Source organism: Cygnus olor, chromosome 7 (genome assembly GCF_009769625.2).
Source record: "Cygnus olor isolate bCygOlo1 chromosome 7, bCygOlo1.pri.v2, whole genome shotgun sequence".
Classification (NCBI taxonomy): domain Eukaryota; kingdom Metazoa; phylum Chordata; class Aves; order Anseriformes; family Anatidae; genus Cygnus; species Cygnus olor.
Window position 1 is genome coordinate 5317678 of NC_049175.1, and position 16916 is coordinate 5334593.

At 40.1% G+C, this 16916-nt stretch overlaps 1 protein-coding gene across 5 annotated transcripts in view; it reads right to left on the reverse strand.

The window, feature by feature from the left end:
• Positions 1 to 8570: 8570 nt before the first annotated feature.
• MAT1A (methionine adenosyltransferase 1A) overlaps positions 8571 to 16916 on the reverse strand; it is a 37905-nt gene continuing 29559 nt past the window's right edge. For all 5 annotated transcript variants that reach the window (XM_040563015.1, XM_040563013.1, XM_040563014.1 and 2 more), the window contains 6 exons: positions 15510 to 15622; positions 13833 to 13976; positions 12902 to 13120; positions 10544 to 10726; positions 9897 to 10030; positions 8571 to 9319 (listed from right to left, as the gene is read on the reverse strand). In XM_040563015.1, coding sequence (XP_040418949.1) covers positions 9253 to 9319; positions 9897 to 10030; positions 10544 to 10726; positions 12902 to 13120; positions 13833 to 13976; positions 15510 to 15622 — 860 coding nt within the window. In that variant the 3' untranslated portion in view covers positions 8571 to 9252. The remainder of the gene's footprint in view (positions 9320 to 9896; positions 10031 to 10543; positions 10727 to 12901; positions 13121 to 13832; positions 13977 to 15509; positions 15623 to 16916) is intronic.

The window sequence follows — 16916 nt, forward strand, 5'->3', positions numbered from 1 at the left end:
TTTTTAGTACCAATAGAAAAACGATAATGGAAGGCACTCAGTGCTTCAGATAGATATTGCATTTGAGTATCAGCTGATAATGAATTGGCTGGAAATGAAAGACTCAAGGACATTATAACTTCATTTTTGTTCATGATTTCTTTGCCAAAAATAAACAAACTCACCCATGATTGAAAAACATTTGCTTTTCTTTAAGACTACAGCATTTTTCTCACCAACACAGTGACTACTTAAGTTACTGCCTTACAGTTCATATGCAGGCAAAGCAGCCAAGTCATCCCTTCATTGGTGTAATTGCTATGTTAACAAATAGTCATATGACTGGCTGGTTCTGGGCCCAAAGGCAACTGATTTTTTTTTCTTTGCTTGTAATGACTGGATTCTAAACCTGAAAAGTAGTGTGTAATTTTTCTTAAATAATGTTATATATCTGAATCATTTAACTGATTAATGAGGTAAAGGTCAATTACACATCATGTACAGTGTAACCACTGTATCTGAGAGATTCACAAGAATAGGGAAAAGGTAAAGAAGAGAAAGAAAACACAAACAGATGAGCTGGCTGTCTTCATATCCATGGCTTCAGTGTTTGCTCAACAGAAGAAAATTAAAACAAAACCCCAAGCTTGGATTCCACTGCAAACCAAGCAAGCAATAACTAAGCTTTCTGTTTAGATTTCATCATAATTCACATACACGTCTGTTCTGTAGCAACAGCTCCACAAATAAACTGGATTGCCAGTGCTGTGTTGTCTTGGCCTTCACTCACACTACATGCCAGGCAGCCAACAACCAGAGTTTGCTGCTCTTTATGCTTCTTACTCTCTGGCTTTGGGTTTCCAGTGTACACACGAGCACAGGGGGTATATGAGGTGGTGTAAAAGAGGGAGCGCTCATAGAAGGACAGGGATAGGAGAAAGAACAAGAGGTTTTATATTTCTTGGAAAGAATCAATGACAAAAAATATCACTTGGCTCTTTGTTCATCAAGAGGGGGATACTGGGGAGGGTGACTAGTCAGAAGCTCTGGAAATCTTGGGCTAGGGCCAGGAGCTGCCCCAGCACTACTGTGCTGACACCAGAGCATCTTAGCCAGTCAGCCCTGCACTCAGTCCAAAGCCCTAGAGCTCTACCCTATATACAGCCTGTCCCAACCATATTATCAGCCAGACCTCATCTGCTTTTGTATTCCTCCTCTGAAGTTAAGCCACAACTTGCAGAAACCACAACCTCTGCCTAAGAAGATATGATGAAAATATCAGATAGTTTATGGCAATCAATGCTCATCAGTTTAGGGCAATCCCATTTCTCACATTTTGTGCTGGCCTGAAATGCTACGATTTTTTTGCTGTTTTATCTAGTTACAGCAAGCACACAGGGCACTTTTGGAATGCTAGACGTGCACTGAACTCTACCTAAGGGTATGTACTTCTGTGGGACATCCATAAGCTCATAAGTACAAAGCGAGAGACATTTGAACTGTCCCCCAACAAACTGCAGAGCTTTGGTTTGTAGCTCATGTGAACCACAGCACCCTGAGCACTTGTATGCAAGGTCTGATTTCACCTCCAAGTACACAGGTGTGTGAATAAAGAGTTACCCTACAGACACAGCTGTTGTGACTTGCATTGCTTTAATGGTCACCAGAGCAACAACAGTGATTGATTGGCAATGGTGAAAGTAATTCACTTATGGCCCTTTCATCATAAAGATGGACCTTGAGAGAAAGTGATTTCTGAAAACAATTACTGTGTTTAACTACTGACCACATCCATTAAGCAACTGTAATTCTTTTATAATTCCGCTTAGACAAATTTAAGGCTTAAAAAAGTGATCTTCTTTCTTTGAAATGCCCCCACTGTGAGCTATGTGATTAGTTTTAGCCTATGTAGCCTCTGCGCAAGAGCTGAGGTCAAATGGTGACTATGATTGCTAACTTTCTAATGAAATACAAGCTGTATGTTTGCAGGTCTTAGCAGGGATTTCACTGCTCTGCTTCTGTCATCAAAATACCCATGTCCGACCATAGACAGCCACTTGGCTGGTGGCACAAACGTTTTGGGCCTGCCATCCTCGGCGCTAGTAACCACACATTAGACAGTCCGCCTGCTTGTCATGGTTGGAGATGTCTACGCCTTGCTCAGCAAGTTCTTTGAGGAAAATGTTCAGCTGCTCGGGCTCAGAGAAGGCTAATGTGTGCAGGCAGCTGCTGTTGGCAGGGAAATAGGCAGAATCAGCTCCACTCACGGCCGTCTCCGAGGCTGGAAAGATCAAAGCCAACAACAAAAGAAGCAGCTGAATTACATAGCTAAACCCAGGCATATTTGTCCCAATCTTTAAACAAGCTCCAGCATTCCCATTTTCCAGACTGAAGTCTTCAACCTGGCATAAAGTGACTGTATGATTGCTTTGTTAAGCCTTGGGAAACCCAACTGCTCTAGCTACAAGACACAGTCAACAGTCAAGTATTTTTCATTAACCATAGGGGAGAGAGAGGTTCATATTTTTGTGTATGTGCATTCACGTTTATTTTTAAATTAAGAAAATAATGACGGATTCAGATGGTCACACACTGCTTGCTGGAAGCAATGGGAGCATTCTTAAAACCCTTGGACTGCCACATGAAATGGTGGTGTTGCTGGCTGAGGGACAGCTGCTGGGTTTTATTGTGTGCACATACAGTGAATACTGCAGGTGCTGGCCAGTTTTACTGAGGCTCTTCGAGTACACTTGCAAGATAAACTGCAGCTGTGTGCTGCCACTGCCAATCCAGCTGGTCACACAGCCACTGGGCAGTGTAGGTTTTGTATCAAGACGATAAATGCTTTCAGTTAAAAAAAGTGCACCATCCCACAAACCTAAGCCATGCAAGTCCTATTTGCTAAGCCAACCTGAAATAGCAGTGCTCATCAGCACAGGCTTTTGTGGTAGTTTTAAAACTAACTTGCTTTCTGGTGCAGCAGTTTGCTGGCCCAGCATCAGCCCTCACAGTCTCATGTGTGCCAAGGCTGTTTTTCTTGCCACCCTTTTTAAAACAAAACAGGCTGATCCTCCATCCCTCTGCCCAGATGTTTGAGAACTACTCACGCCTGCAAACAGCCAGTGTTTGCCCCCCAACCATCTGAGTCGTCCAGGAAACCCAGTGATGTTGCCACAGGTTTCATACAGCCTGCTTCTTCTGAGGAACTGGAAGTCATAACCCTTGGGAAACAAGGATGGGAAAAACAGGTGTGTCTTAGGATACATCACAGTAACCGTAAATGAAGAAACATTCAGCCAGTGAAGATCAATACAAACACTACACCCTCTCCCTGTCCAAGGGCAGAAAAAGTGTACCAAGAAAAATCATGCATTACACAATAAACACTTGTAAATTAATGAATAAAGCCAGCAACCTAGTAGCAGTGAACCGTGACTATTACCTTGTTGCACATGGGTTTGCAGTACTCAACACTGTCGATGGTGACACACACCAGCCCACCGTTCTTAGGGGCCAGAGGCTGTGGGCATTGGGGTGAATGCTTGCAAACTTTCAGATGGAGTAAGAAAAAAGAAAGAAGAAAAACACATTCAAGTGAAAATGAGTATAACAGTCTCTTCCCAAGCAAACTATATGCACGATCATTGACCTTTGCTGGGTAGCAACTTCCCCTCTACCTGACTTCGGCAAAGTAAGCATTTTTGTTTGCTTAAAGCCCTATTTTTTTTCTTTTTGCAACACCCAATTTTTCCATCACTTGTCACTGTGACATCAAAGTCCCTGCCAGCCCCAGTTATGCCTTAAAAGTGAATCAAAGTGGCATTCATCACAGCACCGGCATTCAGTACTGTTGTGGGTAAAACTATCCAAGTATTTCTTGGGAAAATATGACTGAAAAGCCCACCCCAAGGCCCCACCACCTCTGCGAGGCAGCTCAGCAGCTCAGCAGCTCAGCTGGGCTGTGCACAGACACTGCTGTGCCTCCCAGCTGTCTGCCAGAGCAGTGGCTGAGCAACCTTACTTGCTGGCTTCTTGTTGAGATTTATTTTTTTTTAACTTTTTTTTTTTTTGGTCCCTCAGGAAGTGCGGGCAGTTAGCTCATTCTGACTGCAGGTTAAAAAAAAATGATCTTGTGGCTTCTCCACTGCTGCTTTGTTCAACACCCAACAAAGAGGAACATGGCTGCTGTAGGGGTCTCACATTTGTCTTGACTAGGTCGCAGAATATCAAGACTTTCTTGCAGCATCCAGATGAGGCGATTGAGGGAATCGCGTCCACCTTTTTTGACCATTTCAGGGAAGCATTCTGAATATTTCTATGGAGATAGGGAGGAAAAAAGGATAAGCTGAGGAGGAAAAGCCTGGGAATTGATTTAGGAAAAGAGGGAGAGGGTTTTTCCATTTTACTGGGCTTGAAAGAGAGGACTGGTATGGATGTTTTTCTTCTATGTGCGAAAATACATAATTGTAAACAGCTGTGTGTGTCTTCTTTCTGTATAAAACGTTGGTTTGCCATTCTTGTCTGTGAATGCTGGCATCTCACAGACTTTCTGTGTGTGTGCATGTGTGTAAATGTAGATATTTGTGAATGTGTGTAAACAAATAAGTTTCTGTATTTTTATCTAGCAGTTGCTCTACATGGATAAGAATATATATTGCCTCTCCATATGTATATGCCTACGCGCACATGTGGATAGTTAAAGACTGTGGTAAACTCCACAACCAAAACACAAGTGTCTGCCATCACTATGCCAGATACCAATTACTTTGAACTCAGACACAGGAAAAAGGGACAGTGCAATTCTCACTACCAGATGCTGAAGCACTCATCAGCAATAGGTAACTCTGGTTCTTAGTCTTGAAGCTTTAAGAGACATTGGTGAAAGCGATGGACATCAATCACACATATGTGGCAAAGAAATATCATTTCTACCATATTCTAGGGTTGCTGCCTGGTCACTCCCTTATGGTATACCTAGTCCATAGAAGGTAGGGGCAAAAAGTCATAAAGCAGAGGCTTTCAGTTAACTAGCTTTACTTATATTTAAAATGTTTAATGTTATATTTGAAGGTGGAGTTGAAAACTTTATACATGTGAGGTAAAAGAGATGGTGCAAGCACCTTTGTATATGTGGAGCAAAGCAAAACTGCAAAATACATCTATAAGGCTTTTGACTGGCAGTAACAGGGTCAAAGACACAGCAGGTCAAATGCCTGTATTCTCCCTCCCCTCCCACCATGTACAAAGCGGGACAGGAGTGCCAAAGCAAGCATGCTCGTGTCCCACTGTGCGTGCATTCCCGGCAGGGCCCTGCTGTTCCCACTACCAGCAAAAGGTGTGTGCTACCTCTCCAGGTTTGGACAGCACAGCCAGCCTCTTACCTCAAGACACTTATTCACGTCATCGATGGTTGCACTTTTGCAGTCACTTGGACTGGCAAAAACTCCAATTCCAGAAAAATCTAAAAGACAAACAGAGAAGCATGTACATAGTTGGTTAATGATCCCCTCTGGCGCGCGCACACACAGACACAGACACACACACACACACACACACACACACACACACAAACCCCAAAGCTCAAAAACCAGTACTTGTTTATGGGAATTGTGCCACTGTGCTGCAGTGCTAGTGCTACCTTGTATATCTGTAGCAATCAGGGCTCAAATGTGAATAAACCCGGCAAGTATCGATTTACCCTAAACAGTTTACAATTTGATTGCCTATGTGTGGCTACCCAGGCCTGGGTTCCCAAGTGGGATGCCTCATTTCATTGAGATAGTCATTTTTTAGGTAATTGCAATTCATATTTAAGAACAGCATTATCTTACCTGTAAGAAAGTCTGCTGAACTTACAAAAAGCAGCGTTCCCCAGAGCAGGCAGGAGCCGAACTGCATTTTTGCTGTGGTAGATCAGGGCCTGGCTACCCGTTGCTTGTGGAGCCTAGAAGCTGAAGTGCTGATGCCAGGCACGGGGCTGCGTTTGGCTGGGCAGCCAGTTTGCACCACGCCGGGCACCAGGCAGTGGTGTGATAGGACACTATGATGGGATGGGGGACGCAGGTATTGTCTAACTTGCTGGGAAGCCACTGGACAGTCTGCCAGAGGAGGCTGGGGAGGGCAAGGGGAGGTGCTCCTTACTGTTGGGGTAGGCTGGCTTCCCTGTGGCTGCTGCCAGCCCCATTGGGAAATGTTCAGATTAATTAATGTTGTATTGTAAACAGATTTACTGCATGCACTCTCTTGCATGCTCTTGCTCTCACTCTCCTTCTCTCTCACTCTATCTATCCGTGTTTGTCTGTCACACACACGTGCACACTCATATAGACAATGTCGGTAGGCAGAAAGGGCCCGAACCTGTATCTCAGTCTCCAAGAGAAAGCTCAGAACAACAGATAATGGCTACATATATTTGGATCAAGGGGATGCACACTATTATCCTGTAACATCCAGAGTTCAGCTACTTAGTAAAGAGGGCAAGTTATGTTTTCCAGTTTCTAGGTTATTAAATACAAATTAAACAAAGCAGCAACTGTGGCAGGAAAAAAAAAAAAAAGAAAAAAAGTCCTGAGAACATGAACCTACTCCCTGTGTATATCCTATCATCAGTAGCATGGTATATCCATTTGTAGTTTGTACTTTTTAAGGGGACCAGGAACTTCACACACATATCTAGTCATAGGACAAGCTGAATAGCTAGCAAAATTGCCACACAAGTTTGATCATTTCTATCCTTTACTAGTGGATTAGCTCAGTATCTGGACACTGCTCACATGCTGGAGATGTGACTGACTCCATTTGTAAAATGCAGGATCTGGTGTCACGCCTGAAAGGCCACCTGTCACATGCACCATCACCCCACTGTCTGGCCTTGCGGGGCCACCAGGCCAGCCCGCCCACACATCCCAGCCCCCAGACAAGGAGTCTGTTCTTGGGACTCCTATAGCATATATTGAACCTATGGTTCATATGTTTTATGCTTTACATCACCTATCCTAGGAATGCATGCACATTTAAGAAACGCACCAAATTCATTAATGGTTGTTCTTGTTGCTGTCAGAGTAGAACTGTTCGTTTTGTCTGCAGGTGTTTGTTTTTGTTGAGACGGGGATGTTCTGCTTTCATGTCATGTTACACAACACATTTATTTATACAGCACTCTTTCAGGTGTCTTTTTGTGTTTGTTTGCTTGCTTCTGCTAGTTGCAGTATAACCTGTTATGACCAGGAGATCCTGGCCCAGCGAAGCCAACAGCAGGGCCTCCATTGCCCTGACAAAGATAGGTTTTCCTTTCATCTCAGGGAAGTCTTGATAAAGGGTTGTAAGTTGAACCATAACACGCTTCCACAAAATAGTTCTGTGGCAGCATGAATAGGGACATCCTCATTAATTAGTAAAAAGTCCCTGTATACATTACTGATAGGTAAAAGTTCATTAGCAAAACAACTTTTTAATACTGAAGGCCAAAGTTTATGTTTCTAGGCAGACTGATCGGACCTGGACCCAAACAATTTATATTTTTGAGGCTGACACACACAACAATCTTTTTCCTTGCATGATGAACAATATGCAGCTGGGAAATAGTCCCTGGGAAATTTTTGACCATTATTTAAGGTGCAGCTGTACATTAACATATTTTTCTGCCAAAATGTGTCCACAGGTCTGATTAATGTTCCAACGAGATCAGATGCTACGCATAAACCTATTACTTGTTCTGCTCAACTCACAGTTCATATAGCACATTAGTATAATTAATAAAGTGGAAAAACTTCTGGCTTGATCAGACAAAGTTATGTTTGTGATGGACTGAAAGAAGAAAATGGCAGCTTTTCTTTAATGATCATCAGTCAGGCATTCTCCACCTCAACATCTGTTTTGGTGACACTATACAAAGACAGTGAATTTGGAGAGAAACGTGGGGTGGCAGGGCTTCAGTGTAGAAGAACTAACAGGCTTCTGCTTAAACCATAAAGCTAAGGTTAAGTGACCTAACTAATCCACCATATACACTGGTTATCTAAAGCTGGTAAGAGGCGAGGCATCACCATCTCCAGGAGGAGTAAGTGTACTGGTACCAGGACCGAGCAGCCGAGCACGGGCACAAATGGGGACATACCTTCTGCACAGACTTGCTCCCACAGCTGTAGAGGGACACACAGCCATCTAGCGGCTAGTTCTTCGGTGAGAGACTGCTGGACAGGGCAGTGGTCCAAATTTTAACCTCACAATATATATATTTTTTAATGTTTTTTTGCAATTATTTCTATTCACTTTATTTTATTTCAAAATCACATAAAACCTAGTAAGCAATACAATAAACATAACCTAATATTTGGGAGTAAAAAGTAAGGGAGAGAATACTGTCAAGTGCAAACATACGAGTTAAAAATCTAATACATTTTCACCAAGTTTCTATTAATCAGAAGGACTAACCAATTATCACGTGTAGTGAAAAATAACTTTATATCACAATTACAAAATATACTAAAATTCAATTTTGTTAATAAACTACAATCCTACAAGAGTAAAAGAGGCTAAGTGGAGCCGACCATTATACTGTAACATTAAAAACAGAAAAAAAGAGGCATAAATGGTAGGAAAGAGCATTTTATTGTATGATTGTTTTATAGGAGAACACGTTTCAAAAACACAGGTAATTGAAACACAACAGTAACAGCACATACCCAGTGAAGAAGATTTAAATATTATGTATATGTTAACATCTTCTACAGATGAGGCCAAGATACAGTTATGTGATATCCAGCCTTCTCCCATCAAAGCAACCCCCAGTTGCATGCAATGCTAACTCCAGTAAGGAAATTGGACCCCAGAATTTCCCATTGTCTAATTAGAAGCAAGAGATCTGCTGACCATTAGTCAGAGTTGGGAAAGTCATCCTTTCCTTTGCCCATGAAAGGTTTGAGGTTCAGCCATTGGTTTGAGTACCTGAGTTATACTTTGACTTTATCAAAAGAACCAACAGAGCAGCAATAAAAAGTAAACAGCATTTTGTTGTCTTATGCTGATTAAAAAAGACTCTGTCTTTTATATCTTAGATAATGAAAGACACTGAGGGTTAAAAAAATCAATTTCCAAGAAAATATCCTTTTCTTTCTCTCCATTTAAAATCTAAAATTCCATTTCTTGAATACAAAGTTGTCGGATTTGATTTTTGGAAGCATCCTCACATTAGTGGACTTCTCTTCCTTGGTGTTTTTAAACATAGAGAGCAAGTGTCAAAATACAAGTTTTTTAGGCACTTCCCATGAGAATTCATTTCTTCCAAAGTGACCATAACATGCAGTTTTCTGGTAAATGGGTTTTTTTTAGGTCTAAATCCCTGTGAATAATAAAAAAGATGAGAAAATTCTTCACATTATGATAATCATGGTATTTATCAATAAAATCCTGATGTTGATACCCATTTCACGCCCTTAATCTAGGAGGCATTTTCTGGAGATGCAAACACACTGGTGAACATGTTCAAATAGGAATTATAAAACTGACAACAGAACTTAAACATGAAGTACTTTAGGGCTACAAGAATTATGAATTTTAATGGAAAAGAAGTATCTTTATTTCCTTTCATAAAACAAAACATATTTCTTTTTCACAGCAAAGTTAAAATTCTTGGAATAAAAAAATTATTCATTTCAATTCTGTAGACTATATAAGGCCAAAGGCTGAAAGTGTATGAAACTGGAAAACAGCTGTCATCTTTAAAGATATGGCACGCTGGTGGATCCATAAAAACTATCAACTATGAAGTCTGACAAAAAGTCTCTTTTGTAGCACATAGAACAATTCCATGCTAGCTTAAGAGGCTAATTATTAAATTGTAACATCTAATGGTTTTTCAAGTAATCAGTTCTAAGATGTGATCGCCAAGATATTTACATATATATGTGTTTCCATACCTGACAATGACTCCAGGCCGAAGATCAAAGTTTTTGTGCACAATGTCCAGCAGTTCTTTCTCTGTTCTTTGTGAAGTTCCGTACGTGAATAGTGAAATGGACAGTGGTTGAGCTACTCCAATGGCATAAGACACCTACAGCAAAAATACAATGCAATTATCAAGTATGGCACTTTGCTGGGCAAGAGAATGCAAGAGACCAAAGCACTCATTCCCGATCCTTCTGAGGAAACCGAAGGCCTCTGCTTCATGTCCTGTAATTGTATAATCTGTATTTGTAGGAAAAAAAAAAAAGAAAAGAAAAAGAAACCTTTGAAAATACTGATGTCTCTGGACAAATTTCCTCTTCATTATCTAGTCATCCCATGTTCATGACAGTAAGTGTCAGAGGGTTAAGGGCTCAGGAAATGTCTGGAAAAACAGCCGATAAAATGAAAGCTAAGTAAAATGTTCCAGCTTCAAGAAGCCGATGCGCTATTAGCCACATTACAGAGGTCTTGAACCAAGCACATCAACATCTTTCTTTCTTCAGCCCCAAATCCAACAGCAAGACAGCTTCTAGTACAGTGTCTTGTATGACATTTGTTCAAGGTAAAGCTGAAAATGAACTATCTTTTGGAGAAAAGCAACATTCAGAACAAAACATACCTGAACCAGAACACGGCGACAGAGCCCAGCTTTCACAAGGGACTTGGCCACCCAACGGGCTGCATATGCTGCTGATCGGTCCACCTTTGTATAGTCTTTTCCAGAAAAGGCACCGCCTCCATGGGCTCCCCAGCCACCATAAGTATCCACAATGATCTTTCGACCAGTAACACCAGCGTCACCCTGAATCAGTAAAAGAATTGGGCCATTTTACAATCCACTTTTTTATAACTCTCAAACAAGACTATGCAGCCCTCAGAAGACAATGCATATATAAGTTCTCCACTTACGGATTGTTGTGGGATAGCTGAAGGAATTAACTCGTCTCACTGAGCTGCAACAGTGGCTATAAATGCTCTTTAAAGTCAGATTCGTAAAATAAGCCATTCATGACTAGTGTTTGGTAGCCAACCAAAAAGCTTTACACCTAGATAGCTAGAGCATTCAATGCCTGCTTCAAAAATATGGGAACAATATGGGAGCCTTGGTTTAAATGCAATCTATCTACCACAACCAAACCGAATACAGAATATTGCTAACAAAATACATGCCATATATGAACCACTGAGAGATTTTATGTTGGGTTAAAAAAATAGATGAGGCTTTCATATCTTTTGGCCAAAATCTGAAGTTGTGTGTATATTAAGTCTTTTTCTTTAATTTAAGGTATGCCAGTGCTACCTTATACACCACTACATGGAGGCTAGCACTCAGCACTTCTGGTGCAGTATCATTACAGAGACTGTCATACAAGTATATGCTAAAAACACATTTCCAGCTTCAAAATATTTATACTCTTATGCAAACGATACAGAACACGTATGGAGTAAATGCCGTTAAACGTAACTGAGAAGGAAACATTAGAACAGATACTTATATGCAAAAATTGTAAGATATTAAATAACGAAACACAGACAACCTTCTAGCCACCTGCGCAGCTATCTTGATTGCTCCTTATAAGTATTTGATATTTTAATTCGATCTTGGTTAGCTGATCACTACCTGACTAATTGTCTGACCCCTTATTTAATAATTTTTTAAGTGTTCTGGTGTGAATGGAAACCTAGTCAAATTTGACATTCAGTTCCCACCTGTGTGGGCAGGTTTAAAATTCTTTTTCTGTAGAATATCACGCCAGTAAAATTTGACTGCTAGAATGTTTGCATAGCAAACACAAGTGGAAAGCCAAAGTTTTTCTTAGAAAGACTGAGCATATACACAGAATAAAACCTTTGGCACTGTTTGTCCCATTCTGTTAAGAAAACAGCGAGATGAAAATCTGAATTGCAGATAGCTGAGCTTGCCTAAAAGACCCTGTCCTCCTGGGCTTCTTCTGTTTGACTCAAACCTTAATTTCTGACTATGACACAGACAGGTGCAGTGGGAACACCTTGTGTGCCCTTATGACTTGACAGCAGAAGTGAGTGAGAGGAAGAGAAATGGACAGGTGAAAAGAAAAAAAGCACATTTCTGTTTAAAGGGGCTGAAGAGCACAAATAAATTGTGTGGAAGTCACTTTTGCAATGAGTTGTGACGTCCTTATACTACCAGCAGGTGTTGCTTTTGGGAAAACGGTGATAGCCGCAAAATGACTGACTATGGCACAGCCAGAATTCAAGGGGCTGCTATGCTTGGAAACATAAGGTGAAAATCCCCAAGTGAGGTACACGTCTTCCTTAGATGAATGGAGCTGCTGTTTAAGACAGCCTTCCATAGCTTGCTTTATTAAAAATAAAACTTAGTGGTACTCAGAAAGTTCAAGACATAACAGACAAGGAAAGAAACAGTAATTTTCTGATTGCTGCAACACATCGTAAATTGTGCAAGTCCGGTGATGATAGCGGCTGTAAGGCCATGGACACACAAGCAGATTGACCCACACTAAGGAAACTTATCCCAGGCTTAAAAAGCTGCAAACATACGCTGCAACATGCCTATGTTTGTACATGCAAACATAAGCAATACAGTTCCACCACAAGAGTAGGAAAGGTATTGCTGGTTGACTTACAGGTAATTATACTATATTTTAAAATTTGTGCAGTTTAGTGCGCACCTCAAAGCCTTGCATTTTTTAATGGGTGCAATTCAGTGCACAGCTGAAGAATTTCGTATGTGTAGCCTTCTGCTTGGCATGCAGCCATGATTGCCACAGGTTGATTTTCTAGAAGTTACAGCTCAAGTTTGGCTTTCCATTTGTCCATAGTCTAGAATACCAATGACACACAAAATTATAGTGATAAGCTGGTTGCTTCTCACAACTTAGGACTGATGTGCCAGATGAGCTGAGCATTTCTGTTAAGGCACGCACCCACTGACAATGACAAGCTGATAAAAACAACAAAATAATATGATACAAACCTGAGGTCCTCCAATAACAAAACGTCCACTAGGCTGAAGGTGATAAATAGTTCTCTCATCCAAGTATTTTGCAGGGACAACAGCTTGAATTACACGATCCTTCAGGGTTTTGCGCATATTCTCCAGAGAAATGGTTTCATCATGTTGTACGGATATCACAATGGTATGAACACGCACTGGGATGACTGCTCCATTCTCCTGGATATACTGAACAGTGACCTGAATAGAGCAGGGAGAAGGGGGGAAAAAAAAAAAAGCAATCCAAAGTTACCATAAATTGTAGCTACATATACATCAAACCTCATGCTACGCTATTCCAAGATAAAAACTGCAGCAGAATGTCAATGTTGATATTATAATGATCACTGCTCACCTTGTTGCCATGGGATGAACCCTACTTCTTCATTCTTCATTTATGCAGTGGTGAGGAAAAAAAGACCCAATATTGACAATTTGGTTTTCTATGAAACTGTCCACAATGCGCCTTTCGGTTGGGATTTCTAGCTAAACTCCCAAGCCTCAAAAATTTACATTCTCAGTGCATCTTCAAAAAAGGCCAGTCTAAATCCCTAAATACAAATAAATCCTTCAAATTTCCTGTCACTTTTTCAACCAGCACCGAGCATTTAGATCTAAAGGGTTAAATGTTCCATCACCCATATATGGTTAATGCATCTAGCACTCTGATACAGGTTAACCATTTTCCAACAGTCAAAGAGACTATCATAAGTCTGCAAGTTCTTTATCTGCTACTTGTAGCTTATACAGTAGCAATCCTGATACTCTAAACACCATTGATTTTTCCTTTAGAAACATATAACATTTTGCAAAAGTAAAAAGTGATAGTTTTCAATGACCTGGACTATCCATAAGTGACTGGATTTCTACTCTGTTGGTAAAAGAGAGAAACCAGCATGACGGCAATATTTACCTGTGTCTTAGAGTCAGGCCTCAGCCAAGGAAGCTCTCCATTGCGCCTCAGCTCTGCTAACCTGGCATTCAGTTTATGAGCAAGAATAATTGTTAGAGGCATACATTCCTCTGTCTCATCCGTTGCATAACCAAACATCAATCCCTATAGGAGGAGAAGAGATACTTCAATTACTGTTAAAAAGCACCACAACCAAAGGCTATGAGATTTCATCTGAAACAAAAAGTAAACAGTACCCTCAGGTTTACTTTCTACTTTTTACATTACAGTCCAAGAAGCCTAAACTGGGATCAGGCTCCAACATGCTACAGTGTAATGAGAAACAAACCGCATTCCAAGAATTTTTTACTGAGGGCCTGAAAATTTCCATGTTGGGCTAGAAATGTGGACAAAGACTGAGAAGTTTCTCTGAAAAAAGTTTCATCAAGAAAAGATCTGTTTGAGCAAAACAATATCAGGGCTATTCTGTCATACAAAAGGTGTTCTTCCTGGTCTGGAAAGGTTGTAGAGGCTTTTATGTATGAATACTGCCACTAACTTCTACTGCAGCTCACATCTGACATCTCAGTGGAATGGAATTTCAATGTTGCATAAAAGAAGTACTATTCAACAGTTAAGGTACCTGCCTGAGATTTGCAATACCGCATGCTTCTAGTCACAGCTTCTACTATTATGCAGTCACATTCCCTGCATCACATTATCTGTTAAGCAGTTAGTAGGATTTTCTTTCTCCTCACCCAGCATATGTTGTGATGTAAAAATAATAAAGAGAGGTAGATATTCAACAGTAAGGGAGATCATGAAAGTGCCAAAGAAAGTCAGGTATCTTTTCATCTTATGTAGTATTATGTCTCCATGACAGCATAAAAACATTTTAATTTAGTCCTCAATGTTTATTTGAACAATATTAGCTTGGCTCCTGGACTCTGATATCTCCATTTATGGTTCTCAAAAGCATTGTTATAAACTAGATATTACTACTAATGATAACTACTGTAAATGTTAAACTCATTCATATAGGCATCAGTCAGATTATGGAGTTTTTATGTTAGCATCTTTCTCTTGGGAACACAGTAATTATCTACATGTGTTATTTAGCTCACAGAAACACAGCTTGGACAGCCTTAATTATGTGGAACACCTACTATAATAAAACAGATCTCTGCCTTTGGGAAATAAAGGAGAATTAAAAGTACTCTGGCATATTTGCCTTCATTGTACTAATGCTGCAGACAGTTGAAGCATCGCCTAATTTTTTGCTGTGTAAAATCTCAAGAGCTTTGTGAAAGTGGTAAGATCTTTTGTTTATTCCATTGTACAAAACAAATCGGGCTGCAAGATGAATGGTCTGAGGAATCTAAAACACCTAAACAAAAACATGAAAAACATAAGCAAAAAAAAGAAATTGTTAATTTCTGAAGGACACATTCCGAGCTAGTACAAACTGACAGAGCTCTCCTGACTTCTGTGGAGTACCATGACAAACACCACTTAAAAGCCTGCCCTCAAACAACTTCCAACTGTTTTAATAAAGATATGTTTTTTATTCTGGGCTAGCCCAAGATGGAAGTGTGCAAATCTTCAGATGGGCTTTGTTTTAGAAAACTGGGCAATGAGATGGGGTAAGCTCTTTCCATTCAAACAGCTTTAATGTTTCAGGTGTGATGTCATGTGTACCTGATCTCCAGCACCAACATCTTCTTCATCCCTGTGTAGATGAACACCCTGGGCAATATCAGGTGACTGCTGTTCCAGTGCCACTAAAACATTGCAAGTCTTGTAGTCAAAGCCTATTTAGAAAAAAGAACAGTGGCAAATTATTTTCTTCTGTTACAATTAAGGAAAGTAATATGTAACCATACAACACATTTTTCATTCTGAAGGATACCACATCCAGAATTCACAACCTAACTACTATTTCTTGTTAAATTGTTGTCAATACAACACTTTCATTCTTTTGAGGAGGTGATAGGGTATACAGGGTCACCTTTATTGATTGTTACTGTTTATTTTCTCTTGCATTGGCACCCTATTGCCAAGCCAACTCAGGTTAGGAAATGCTAACTGGAGAAAACCAGTTTTTAAAAAAATTGACTATTTGGGAGCCTGTCCTAAATAAACAATGTTGAAAACCTTTTTTTTATAAATTCTTATGAGCTGATGTTTACAGCAACTGAAGGATCTGCTCCCTGGTACATTATTTGTAATACATGTAGAGTAAGCACCTAAATCTCTTACGGGAATTTGTGTGAGAGCCATAGACAGAGGAAAAAAAAAAATATATATTTGAGTCTCACAGAAAATCTGGAAGTAGGAAATGACTTCACATTAATTTCAAAGACCAAAAGGAAGATTTAAAAAATAAATTCAAAGACTTGCATATGATTGTGGCAAAATTTTCCACCTTTCACTAGGTATATTAAGAGTAATTTGCATCTCTCCAAATCCAGCATTTTCTAAAACTGTAACTACTGCTAACTGCTAACCAAACTCGCGTTCATCCAATAAAACATACATACACATCCATATGCATATGATCCATTTGAAGAATCCTCATCACCCTCTTTTAAGTAGGCTAAATAGAGAAGTAAACAATGTCTGTGTGCAATTGGTTTACCCTTTTGTGTACTTCTGCATAGCAGGTGTTTTTTACTGGGTCACTGCATCTGCCCTTATCATTAGGCTGTTAAGGTAAAAATCAGATTTACAAACTAATGGATTTGACAGTATATTCTGAAAGCCCTGCTGCTATGTCATAATAGAGGTAACTTGCAGATGTGTTGCTGTAATATTCTTCCAATACATTCTCCCTGGAAATTTGATAGCTATTGAAGGATTGCAGGAAAAAACTGTTTTTAAATAAAAGCCCTTAAAAGATGTAATTATTGTTAACAGCATCTTTGGAACACCCATAGTGTATAAAGAGATACATGGCAAATCAGATGGTGGAATGTGTCTGATATATAAATCATTTTGTCTTTTCTGTCATTTATACAACACACAAACCTGACCTGGACTGCTCAGCCTAGGAGTTTGTTCAGAACTAATAGAGCACCTTGTACAGTGAATACCTGCTCTCCGCCT